Source organism: Molossus molossus, unplaced genomic scaffold (assembly GCF_014108415.1).
Source record: "Molossus molossus isolate mMolMol1 unplaced genomic scaffold, mMolMol1.p scaffold_m16_p_3, whole genome shotgun sequence".
Taxonomy (NCBI): Eukaryota; Metazoa; Chordata; class Mammalia; order Chiroptera; family Molossidae; genus Molossus; species Molossus molossus.
The window spans coordinates 6,219,005-6,232,667 of NW_023425366.1; the positions used below are offsets into that span (position 1 = coordinate 6,219,005).

Genomic DNA, 13,663 nt, shown 5'->3' on the forward strand with positions numbered 1-13,663 from the left:
GAATTTAGCAATTAGTTTATGTGTACTGTGAGATGAAAAAGGTTGAAAACTGCTGGCCTATGGGAATGTTTTTTATATATTTAATTAGCCACTGATCTAGTAAGAGTACACTTTCCTGAAATAGATCTTTCTGTGCCCGTGTCGAGCAACACAGAGATCACCGCGGATGTCTGCATCAGATGCTGCAGTAACTTGACTTGCACTCGCTCTTCAGGATGGAGGTGGTTTAACCAGACCGCGGTTGATTTTTCCTCTTAAATGCCATGTGTGCACAGAGTATGGATAGCAATGACTAGGGGGCAGCTAAAAGCACACTGCCCGGGCCATGGGACAAGGAGAGATGCTGCTTCTCAGCACGAGGCCACAGGCAAGTGAAGGAACCTAGAACGTCATCGTTGTCGGCACATGAACATAATGAAGGCTGTTCCTGCTACCAGGATGTGCTGAGATAATCACCCAGTCCAGTTAGATGCTTATTGGAAGAGATCCATGGAAACCGAACTCAGTGCTTTTGTGGGCGGTGGGATTCTGTGTATTATTGTGATTATGCAAATGCAGTGAAAGGTATACTTTCAGGCATGTAGAAATCCAAGGGTTTCTCTTTGTTTTTCAATTCTTAGACAAATCAGATGAGGTTTGTGTATTGTTCTTTGCTTATTAGATAAAAGTAAACCTTGAGTACTTCAAATGTATGTATGTATGTATGTACTTATTTACTTATGTATCTATCTTTGTCTTATGATCATAGAGATTCTGAGGCCCAGCTTCCTCATAAAAAGGGTAAAATAAACTTTTGCTATGATCTCATAGAGTTCCAAATTTCTATGAGTGCAGAAAAGTCAGCTGTAGGAAAACGAACGTTTAGTGGGTTGACTCTTCACTGTCCCCTCTTACCTCTGGTCATGGAAACCCAGGCACACGGGCAAATCCAAAGAGAAAAAGAAAAAGACGATAAGTTATTTCCCATAACATCAAACTTACATGAATACGTTCAAAGTTAAGGGCAAATTCTACCATTAAAAGGTCGAACTGCAGAATCTGTAACAGGCGACAGCTTGACTTTTCGGATAACGGCAAAGCTCTTCCTAATCTCAACATAAATAACCAGATACTGAGTAAGCTTCTTGTCAGCTTACACATTTCTTTTCTCTGTGGTTTCAATGTTTCTGTATTTTAATTATGACTAACTCTGAACATTTGGATGTTAATAAAATTCTTCAAGATTTACATATTTGCAGAGATTAGAATTGTACCTGTCAGTAGAACATGCTATGAACATGTTGGTTAAATTAAGACACATACACACCACACACACTGTTCATGAAAAGGTAGACCCTCATTTACAGAATGATTTTAGGTGGCAACCATGTACACACATTAAATTTACTGGCTCCTCTATGTCAACCTGTTATATACGCCTCTCATTTTATCTTCATAAAGTACAGATTCTCTCCAAATGACACCATCTGTCATACCAATTGACATACACAAATTATCTAGAAAAATATCTAATGCCTCACCCTTTTAATTTTTTTTTTTTTATCCTCACCCGAGGACATTTTTCCTTTTTTTGTTCAGACAGAGTGGGAGGGAAAGAGAGAAAGAGAGAGAAACATCAACGTGAAAGGGACACATCTAGTGGCTGCCAGCCGCATAACCCAACCAGGGCCAGGGACAAACTGCAACCGAGGTACATGTCCTTAGTGGGAACCGAACCCGGGTCTCTCTGGACCACAGGTCAACATTCTAACCGCTGAGCCAAACCAGCCAGGGCAGCCTCACCCTTTTATATGGTAACAAGTATTTGTAGAAATAGGAATTAAAAATAACGACCCAATGGTTCCAATTGGGCTGAAAAGATGTTGTTATTGTTGTTATTTTAAATATATTTTCTTTATTGATTTTAGAGAGAGAGAGAGAAACATCGATGAGAGAGGACATTGATTGATCACCTCCTGCATGCCCCTCACTGGGGATTGGTCCCTCAACCTGCGCATGTGCCCTGACTGGGAATCGAACCAGTGACCACTCAGTGATGCTCAACCAGTGAGCCACACCGGCCAGGCTGAAAAGATGTTCTTAAGTCTCCTGTTTCTTTCCTGTCTCTGGTGCTACCTTCTTTGCTAAGAGCTGACGTTTGAGCCTAGCAAAGATTATGGTTCTTTGTTTTCCTTTTAATTTCAGCAGTTTTTAACACTGCCAATATGCTAAAACCCTTCCATTCAGTGAGCAGAGAATGCTATCAAAAGAGATGATCCACTAATTTGTAGCTCATTACTGCAGAGCTGTTGTACTAAAACCCACAAAATTCATTTGAAAGTGCATATAGAAACATAGCACCGAGGAGCTCTGGCGTCCCGGCTCAGTTAATTTTGGCCAAGTGTTGAGTGAAAACACACAGCACCCTCAGCCCTTCAGGTGGGACCTGCCTCCCTGTGTCCAGGCACCGTCGAGAGTCCCTGGAGGATGGAACCTCAGGCCAGCACTTCCTTCCAGAACACTGTTGTGATGAAATAACAGGAGAGACTGGCAGATCTCAGAGGGAAGAGGGGAGAGGGGGCAGGAGGAGGTTAACCAAAGACTGGATGTGTATATGCATGGCCCATGGACGCGGGCAGTAGTGGGTGAAGGCCTGGGGTAGAGCGGTAGCCAGGGGCAGGGGGGAAAGGGGGGGAATAGAGGACACATGAGATCATCTCAAGAAAATAAATAAATAACAGGATAGGTGGCTCCATCCCAGGCTTTGGGGATTGGAGGGGAGGAGAACCCCATGAGAGCTCTTGGCCAATAGGAAAATGTACCCATGAAATACAGCTGTGTGACCAAATCATGTAATGGACCTCAAACTCTCCAGAGAATTTCCCCTCAGAGATTTTCGCTGATGAAAAGCTGAGCTAATTTTTTCTCTAAATTCCCTAAAGGTGTATTAGAGGTTCCCTTCTGCTGCTTAAAATGAAAACACATATATCAGAGAATGTATGTGCTATGGAAATACTGCATTGTGATGATCAGAAATTTTACTCATATAAATGGTTATGAACTACATGGCTATGATACACGGAATGGAGAGTGTTTATACTGTGGTTCCCACAAACCAGGACTGAATTCTAGCACCCACAAGAGTGTGTGCCTTTCAATACATTTTTTAATTAAAAAAAATTTTTTTTCTTTATTGATATTAGAGAGAGAGGAAGGGAGAAGGAGAGAGAGATAGAAACATGGATGAGAGAGAACATCAATTGGCTGCCTCCTGCATGCCCCCCACTGGGGATCGGGCCCACAACCTGGGCATGTGCCCTGACCAGGAATCACACTGGCGACCTCGGTGCATGGGTCAGCACTCAACCAGTGAGCCACACCAGCCAGGAAATTTTGTTGTTGTTGTTAATTACTTCATTTAATTTTTAAATTAATTTATTTTTGTTACAGATGTTTCTCGTTTTTTCCCCACTGACACCCTCCTCCGATTCCCACCCCTCCCCCCAACATACAGCATTGTTGTCAATGTCCATTGGTTATGCTTATATGCATAAGTTCTTTGATTCATCTCTTCCTCCCCCCGCCCCCTCCACCCTGCTCCTTGAGGTCTGTCAGTCTGAATCCTACTTCTATGTCTCTGGGTCTATTTTGTTCATCAGCTTATTCTGCTCATTATATTCCACACATAAGTGAGATCATGTGATACTTGTCTTTCTCTGGCTGGTTTATTATGACTCTTCAGGTCCCTCCATGTCCTCTCAAAGGGTAAGAGATTTTTCTTTCTTACAGCTGCATAGTACTTCATGGTGTAAATGTACCACAGCTTTTTTATCCACTCATCTATTGATGGATAATTATTTTATTCGTGTGGTGTACGTTGGTGGTCTAGTTTCATTTTTTTGCATTGGGCTGTTTCCAGATCTTAGCAATTGTAAATAGTGCTGCTATAAACATAGAAGTGCATCAATTCTTTCTCATTGGTGTTTCGGGCTTCTTAAGATATATTCCAAGAAGTGGGATCACTGGGTCAAATGGCAGTTCAATTTTTCATTTTTTGAGGAAACATCATATTGTTTTCCATAACGACTGCACTGGTCTGCATTCCCACCAGCAGTGTACTAGAGTCCCCTTTTCTCCACACCCTCGCCAACACTTATTTGATGATTTGTTGATGGCAGCCATTCTGACAGGTGTGAGGTGATACCTCGTTGTTGTTTTAATCTGCATCTCTCTGATGATAGTGACTTTGAGTATTTTTTCATGTCTCTTGGCCATTTGTATGTCCTATACGGAGAGATGTCTATTTAGGTCCTCTGCCCATTTTTTAATTGGATTCGTTGTCTTTCTTTTTTTGTGTTGTGTGAGTACTCTATATATTTTGGAAATTAATCCCTTATCTAATGTATTGTTGGCAATTATGCTCTCTCATAGAGAGGGTTCCCTTTCCATTTTGATGCTTGTTTCCTTTGCTGTGCAGAAGCTTTTGAGTTTGATGTAGTCCCATGTGTTCATTTTTTCCTTTGTTTCTCTTACCTTAGGCATTGTATCAGTGAAAATTCTGCTGCATGTAATGTCTGAAATTTTGTTGCCTACATTTTCTTCTATGAATTTTATGAATTCACAAGTCATATTTGAGTATTCTATCCATTATGAATTTTTTCTTGTGTGTGGTGTAAGTTGGTGGTCTAGTTTCATTTTTTTGCATGTAGCTGTCCAATTTTCCCAACACCATTTATTGAAGAGGCTGTCTTGACTCCATTGTATGCTCTTGCCTCCTTTGTCAAATATTAATTGAGCATAATGTTTTGGGTCAATTTCCGGGTTCTCTGTTCTGTTTCATTGATCTATATGCCTGTTCTTGTGCCAGTACCAGGCTGTTTTGATTACAGTGGGTTTGTAGTATAACCTGAAATCTGGTATTGTGATCCCACCTACTTTGTTCTTGTCTTTCAGGATTACTGTGGCTATTTGGGGTCTCTTTTGGTTCTGTATAAACTTTTGACGTATTTGTTCTAGTTCTGTGAAGTATGTCATTGGTATTTTAATGGGGATTGCGTTGAATCTATAGATTGGACATTTTAATGATTTTAATTCTTCCAATCGATGAACTAGGTATATGCTTTTATGGCAGGCAATTTTTTAATTTTTTAAAGCTTTGTATTTCTTCCCTTAAACAACAGTGTCGGGTTTCAAGAATGTTATGAGGCGATGAGATGATGTAATGTATTTTGCAGGGAGTTAAGTGTTTGGCCAATGTTAATATCATCCATCATTCCTTTCTATTTATACATTATGTAAAATATGTTTACTAATACTTATATGTGCAAAAATATGTAAAATATATATGCTTACATTTACTTGTACAAACAAGAAAAGAGATACCAATGAAATTATTTTGCTCGAAATGCTAATTATAATTGAAAAATCAACTTAAAATCCTGAAATAGTGTCTGATTTGGAGCCTTTCTATAAAGTATTAATGAAGTCTCGGTATAAAAAAATGGATTAAAATACACTAAATTAAAAAATAATTTATTAATCTGTTTTATTTTTATTTTAAGATAATGTACCAACATTAAGAGAAATACGGGGGAAAATATCCATGATAGCAAGCATCATTAAATTTTAATTTACAGATCTACTTAATGCAAATTTTGCATTTGATCATCATTACTGAAGCAGGAAAAAGTACGCTTAGAACTTGAGGGATTAATTGACCAGAAAACAAGTCTAGACAAAGCTCTGAACGACCAGACCAGACGTCATTCTTTCTGTGGCAACATGAGTTTAGTTTTGCACCGACTTTATATTTAACTCCTAGAAACTATTTGAACCCTCCTGTAATGCAGCGGGGTGGGTGTCTCCGGTACAGATGTTTCTAAGCAGATCCTAACACTGCAAATAAGAAATATAAATTTCTCCAACTGAAAAAAAATATGTAATTGTATATCTAATTTTTTTAAAAAATTATTATTGCTTGCCCTGACTGGTTTAGCTCAGCAGTTAGAATGTAAGCCAAGGAACCAGAGGATCTTGAGTTTGACTCCGGGTCAAGGGCATGTTCCTCGGTTGCAGGTTCAATCCCTGGCCCCTGATGGGGTTGTGTGGGGGGCAGCCAATCAATGTGTCTCTCTCACATTGATGTTTCTCTCTCTCGTTCCCTTCCTCTTTCCCTTCCATTCTATCTAAAAATCAATGGGAAAATATCTAAGAAAAAAAAGTGTGATTGCTAGAAATCATGGCGTTTAAATTATTTGGAGATGTTGCTATCAAGAATACAAGTATGCATTCCAAGAATCGAAGAACTTCTATTATGTGAATTGAAGGAAGTCATTCAGGACTTCCTAATACGTTTTCAAATGTCGTGCTCATGTTATGTAACAAGGTTGACAGGTCATGAAATAAAAAAAAAGTGTGGTAATGGTTGGCTCACTTTCTTCCAGCGTACTTTGGAGTTAATGCTAATTCTGCATTTCCGATACTACGGGACACTTAGCCATGTATACTACTGAATAGGAATGTTCCTGTGGAGTAACTCAGTTTTACGTGATCACGCTGATCCGTCTCCACTTTTCTTCCCATTGACATTTTCACTTAAATGATGTGTAACAAAATGGGACAAATAGTGTTTCATTCGACTAAGATAGAAATCTTCTCAAGGATGTTTTTAAAATATTTTTTATAAATATATGAATCCAATAAATCTAGAGGATATATATCAAAGAAGAAAAAAAATCTCAAATTAATGCTTAACAACAGTGGTAATTCTATTTCAATTACTATTCAGTATGCAGATTGCTCCCAAAGTCTATTCTTGGGTATAATTCCTCTGCCCGGTGGAATTGATGGGTGACTGTGACCACCCTGACTGTTCTCTTATTTTTTTATTCCTCCATTGATTTTACAGAGAGAGGAAGGGAGAGGGAGAGAGAGAAACATGGATGAGAGAGAACATCGATTGGCCGCCTCCTGCATGCCCCCCACTGGGGATAGGGCCCACAACCTGGGTATGTGCTCTGACCAGGAATTGAACTGGCGACCTCTTGGTGCATGGGTCGATGTTCAACCACTGAGCCATATCGACTGGGCCTGACTGTTCTCTTGTACAGATAAAGGCATGGCGTATTCAATAAACTGTAATTTGGGGACTAGCAACCTGTTGTGCTCTCCTGTGTCTTCAGGCAGATTCTGCTCTGCTCTATTCCTTTTCTGGAGAACTTCTTAATGCAACCTTCTCTCTGCTTGGCATTGCTGAAATGGACAGAGGTGACTGATTCAGTGGCTGAAGTAAATAGACCAGCGTGATCTCGACGTGGTCACCTAGCTGAGCCGAGCTCCTTCTCTGCCTGGCTTTCCCGTTCCATGACTACGTCCTCCCTGATTCCATCCTAGTTAGCAGTCGATGCGTAAGTGCTGAGTTGCTAAGTTCCACAGTTTGTGTTTTGCTAAGATTTTACCTACTTAACATATCCGTACTCATATTTGCTTTCAAATAATAAAGAAGAATTAATTCAGGTATTTAATAGTCTCGTTTTTTGAAAACGGAAAGAGAACAGTCACGTAGTAAAAGAAATATGATGTTGGGAGTAGAAACATTCCCAGACTTTCATAAAACCCTCTCAGATCCCAGCTCTTCCTCCTTCAGGTCTCCTCTCTGCCTTAACTTAAATTACTATGTTGAATAAGAGTTTAAATGTAAGATTTGGGCTGATTAGTGAGCTTTTCAGCCTCAATGTTTCATTTGAAATTTTAAATATGGTACGTTTATAAACTCAAGAGCAGGATCATGTGGTGGTTAGTAGCATGGTCTCTCGAGGCGCAGTGCCTGGGTTCGAACCACTGAATGTTCATTGTACACACGGGTAACCTTGGTAACCTTGGGCAAGTCACTGTGTTCTCTGTCTCCCCAAAACCATCCTCAGCGGAGAACCGCTGCTCAACAGTTCTTCCTGATCAATCTCCCTAAAGTACAATTCAGATGCTATCATTCCAAATGTCCTTACCCTCTGGTTGGCCACCACTCTGTTTCCTGGTGTAGTCCTTATTCTGTTACAAATGTTCTCAAAAACTTAGACTGGCTGATCTCAGATGGATGGATGGATGGATGCATGGATAGATGGATGGATGGATAGATGGATGGATGGATAGATAGATAGATAGATAGATAGATAAACAATAGATAGATAGATAGATTGATAGATAGACGATAGATAGATAGATAGATAGATAGATAGATGGCAGCCTGATCTCATTTTATAAGTCAATAACAATGAATTTCACTTTAAGGAGCAACTCTTTCAATCAAATGGGACTCAATATTTTTTATTGTCAGGAGTCACTTGCATGTCCAAAGTTTATAGGGTTAGGCTTTTAAGCCTTATCATGCTCAGTATTTTTTCAAAATAAATGTATTGGGCTGACATTGGTTAATGAAATTATATAGGTCTTAAGTGTACATTTCTATGGTGCATCATATAGATTGCACTCTGGACCCGCCACCGTATTTTGTCACCGTATGTTTTTGATCCTCTTTACCCTTTCCAGCCCCGCCGCCCCCCTCTGGTAACCACCATACTGGTGTTTGTGTCTATGAGTTTTTGTTTGTTTGTTTTATTGTTTGTTTATTTGTTGCTTACAGTTTGATGCTTCACATATGAGGAAAATGACATGTTTCTCAACATTTTCTGTCTGACTTATGTCGCTTGGCATAATATTCTCAAGGTCCATCTGTGCTGTCGCTAATGGCAGTATTCCGTCGTCTCTTGTGCCCGAGCGGCGTCCACTGTACACCTGTAGCACATCTCATGCCATCATCCAGGGAAGGACACTTCTGTGCCTTATCATTTTGTTTATTAAGTTTCTAATTAGCAATCTTTAAATGAACCCTCCAGTGGGTAAAGATACAGAGAAGAATGAAGCATCAGCTTGGTTCTTAGAGGAGCTCATATATTAACACCAGGGCACACTCGGAAATGAACATCTACGACATATTAGACAAGTCAATGTCACTTATTTTATTAGAATCATTGGAGGGACATTGACTGATAGGATTATGTAGGTTTCAGGTGTATGTGTCTACGGTACATGATCTGCATGTTGCTCTGTGTACCCACCACCCAAAGTCATTTTGGAAAACCCCTTTAAAACATGAACAAAATATTCACATATACTTAATGTATTTTAAAAATGACTTGAAACGTTCCGAACCGTGCGGGAGTATTGGCAGCAGGACGGCCTCCCGGCGGGAGGGGAGCCACCTTCCTGTCGCTGGAGGCAGCTTTCAGAAGGACCCTGTGCTCGGTGTAGTGTGCTGATGCTGCTATCTGGAAATTCTTAGTAGTTTTCTTTTTGATTTTATGCATTGTGATTGAGTCCCCTGGGACAGCGGGGCAGGGACGTGAGTGAGCAGGGGCTGCAGGGGGCAGCTGAGGGCACACAGGGTCAGGCCCGCAGGCCCAGGAGGCCCACAGTGCCAAGCGGTGGCGAGGCAGCGGGCACACGCAGGCACGCCTCAGCCGTCTGGGGGGCTGTGTCCCCAGCGTGGCCAAGGCACATCTCCCCAGACCAGCAGTGGCAATGACCACGGCCACAGTGTCAGTGGCCACCATGGAGACCGGAGCTGCTCCCCCCTGACGGACAGGGACAGCACCCACGGTGATAGGCCAGCTGCCTGTCCTTCCCAGGAGCCTCTTCCTACAGTAGCTCCACGCAGGTTAAATCCCTGCCCAAGTTCCCTGGCAGGGCCTGCGGAGCTCAGGCAGCAAATGTTGTCAATAAATCATTACAGAATCGAGAATACATATGACATAGCAGTAAAGCGTATCAGGAAGTGATTAGACTTCTCTGCAGTTCAGTATCCCGTTTGGAAAACTGCTGCCACATTGCAAAGCAAACATCACCAGCCGAGAAATACAAATTAAATTCAAAGAGCATCACATTTGATGGGACGTAATACTATTTTTATGTGAAGCTGTAAATGAACTAACAAGGAAGACGCTTTTTAAAAATTAAATTATTCTTGTAATTGAAAATAAGAGAATAGACTCTATAAACAGGAATTTTGGATTGTATACAACATCATGAAACTTCTTCTGGCTTCTTGTATGACCTCAGCAAGTTACAGGGATGTCAGAGGAAATGTTAAAATTCATTGCAGACATTTACATCGAAATCAGTATAAAGTCAGTAGAAGGGATCTTTGTCATGATGCAGTTGTTTTGTATCTTGACTGTTGAAAAATATATGGACCTACACGGGCAATAAAATTGCATAACACTAAATACTCACACAAATGAGTACATGTAAAATATTGAAATGGGAATGAGATCACTGGATTTTATCCATGTCAATTTCCTGGCTGTGACATTGTGTTGTAGTTTTGCAAGATGTAACCATTGGGGGAAACTGGGTGAAGGGTACATATCTCTCTATTCTTATAATTTGCATTTTAAACCTATAATTATCTTTAAAGAAAAAGTTTAATTTTAAAAATCACATTTATATGTACATAAAACTGATTTATATGAAGAGTTATATCTTTATAGCAAAATGTTTCTATGAGAATAACTCCAGATATACTATTTATATATTAAAATAACTATTAGAAATTTATCCCAATCTTGTCACAGACTACAAAATACTCTTAATAGCTTTAGTAATAGTTGCATCAACAGAAAGATATTTCTTTTTTTTTTAATATGTTGTTATTGATTTTTTAGAGAGAGGGGAAGGGAGAGAGAAAGAGAAACATCAATGTGAGAGAGAGACGTGGATCAGCTGCCTCCTGCACGCCCCCTACTGGGGATCAAGTCCACAACCCGGCATGTGCCCTGACCAGGAATCCAACCAGGACTTAGTCCATGGGAAGATGCTCAATCCACTGAGCCACACCGGTAGGGTGGAAAGATCTTTCTTGAAATTAAAAAGTATCGAGCATCATTTGTGATCTTGTTAGCCAAAAGCTATGTCATTTTTGATTTATCATTAAAAATGAAATTGCTAATTGTATAAATTTTGATTACCTAAGAAGTAAATTTGCAGAAAATTAAGCCAGAAAAACATGTGTGATCAGTCAAGATATTGCAATATCACAGTATTATCATTTATTGTATTATAATAATCATACCACAATATTATGTTTTGAAATTTGTACATTTCTGTTGCTGTCCATCTGTCACTGTACCCCATGAAGTTTTGTAAGTAGTAACATACTCTTAAAGGAAAAATATTTATATAGTGTTATCTTTAACAATGCTTTCTTTTTTCTGAGTTCTGAACTAAAAGCCCCAAACTTTCCGTTTGCACTGGGCCTCAAAAATTACGTAAGTCCTGGGCAAACAAGTTTTTAAAAATTTCATCCAAGGGTAGAAAAGATATATTGAATGGCTTATTTTTGCAGAACTGAGCTTGGGGTAAAGTTGTGAAATGACATCAGAATTTCATCTAATAATTGACTCAGAAATCACCTTTTTTTCCCCAGAGGTTTTGCCAAGATTTTTTTTTTTGTTTTTGCTTATTTTAGCATTTTTTCAAAAGCCATCAAGACTCATTCACTGTTAACCTGACATTTGAATTTGAATATTCATGACTCTGAGAGAAGGACTCAGGGAAGTCTTTCCATTTATCAACCATATTTCAAAGTATGTTTATATTCTTTATTTAAGAAGTCTAGGATAAGGACTACACAAACATCGATTTGGATTTTAGGAATCTAAGCATCATAGTTGTGATAGAAATGGCTATGTTTAGGCTCATCAGCCCCACACCCATCTCGGCCCGCAAATCCGTTTCTGGAGAGCAGATCCCTGGAGACTGACTTGAGCTGTCCGCATTCATCCCTGGCGTTTTGATGTGATAATTCACACCATTGTCCAAAAAGTAATTTTAATATTAAAAAAAACACACCTAAAACTGAGTAGGAAGGCATATCTCTTTTTTTATTTTGTTTTTGTTACTCCTCAGCTGAGGATAATTTTCTATTGATTTTTATTTAAATTTTTTTCTTTATTGCTATTTTAGAGAGAGAGGAAGGGAGAGGGAGAGAGAGAGAGAGAGAGAAACATCGATGAGAGAGAACATGCCTCCTGCATGCCCCCCACTGGGGATCGGCCCACAGCCTGGGCATGTGTGCTGACCGGGAACTGAACCGGTGACCTCTTGGTGCCTGGGTGGATGCTCAACCACTGAGCCACACTGGTCAGGTTTCCATTGATTTTTCAAAAGAGCCCTTCACCAGAACCGAACCCATGGCACTTCCATCCACAGGCCCAAACAGGCCAGGGTGAAAGGCATGTCCTCACAGGGGGCTATTCTCTTTCTGTTTCATAGTGCCAGGCAGGCTTTGGGAAACACGACGTCACCGAGGCGCAGGTCGGAGAGGCCCCGGTGTAAATGCCATGTCACAGGGACGTCTCCGTGCTTAGCAATCCCGGACACCTCGGTGCCGGTCATTCTCCCTTCCCTCTGCTGCCCCCGTGGCTCAGCCTGTTTTCTTTCTCCTCCGTTCCAGAACGATTCTTGGGGAAAGCAGTATTCGTACGCCCTCTTCAAAGCCATGAGCCACATGCTGTGCATCGGGTACGGGGCCCAGGCCCCGGTCAGCATGTCGGACCTCTGGATCACCATGCTGAGCATGATCGTCGGGGCCACCTGCTACGCCATGTTCGTGGGCCACGCCACGGCTCTGATCCAGTCCCTGGACTCCTCCCGGCGGCAGTATCAGGAGAAGGTACCTTACCAGCTGTTTTGTTCACTGAATCAATAGAGTTCTGGTAACTGAACTATCTCCTCTAGCAAACATGGAATGAGATCAAATGTTTAAAGCAGGAAAACACAATCTGTTTTGATATTTTGAGTTTTCTTCAAGCTGGTCCTCATAGCTTGTATTTACTTCCAATTTCTCTCTTGAATCATAATTTAAAAAAAAAACAACAACAAAAAACCACCTCTGAATTTGCATTCACAAGAAAAATACTTGCATGTTTCAAAATGGATGAAGCTGATTGAAGTATTATCATGGTTCATGTTCTACCCTATTTCCTCAGCTAAAATCATATAAAGTCCTCTCTAGTGCATGTTAGAAAGATGTGAGCTGATTACATGGGGACAGGCATGCATTGACTGTGTCCCTCTGTGCCTCTCTCTGCGTGCTATGGTCATAATTTTTATTACAATCCATATGCTTAGCTCAGCATATGTTGTCCTTGTGTCTAGGTAAGTCACCACACCCTCCAGTATTAAAAATGCATAAAACAACTGCTGTCATGCATTCTTATACGCCATCTACTAATTAAAACGATTGCTACGCGAAACTGCTCAAAGAGAGAGTAAAGGTAGATAATGCAATGATTTATTCTTGGATTTTTTTTTTTTTTTTCATATTCTGCATGGAAATGAAATAGCTAGACCTTGGAGCATCAGTCAGTTCTTATATTACTAACCAAACATCAGTAACTTTCCAACAGATAAATAAGAATATTTTATCACTGAAGGAATAATTTACTCTAGGAGTTGAAACTGAGGGGGCATCGTATCCACCTTGCCAAAGAGCATTTCTGAAAATAACAGTTAAAATGGTTCTAGAACACTTCTGGTGAGTGATCGTGGCTTAGATGTATAATTCCTTACAAAACAGCCAAAGATCGTCTCAGTTTTATTTCCAAACGTTTTCGTCACTCTTCTCACA

General features: G+C 40.3%; 1 protein-coding gene across 1 annotated transcript in view; it reads left to right on the forward strand.

Annotated features, from left to right (window-relative positions):
- Positions 1-13,663, forward strand: part of HCN1 (hyperpolarization activated cyclic nucleotide gated potassium channel 1) — a 334,018-nt gene that overhangs the window by 218,681 nt on the left and 101,674 nt on the right. The window contains exon 4 of the mRNA XM_036280637.1: positions 12,488-12,706. Within this exon, the coding sequence (XP_036136530.1) occupies positions 12,488-12,706 (219 nt within the window). The remainder of the gene's footprint in view (positions 1-12,487; positions 12,707-13,663) is intronic.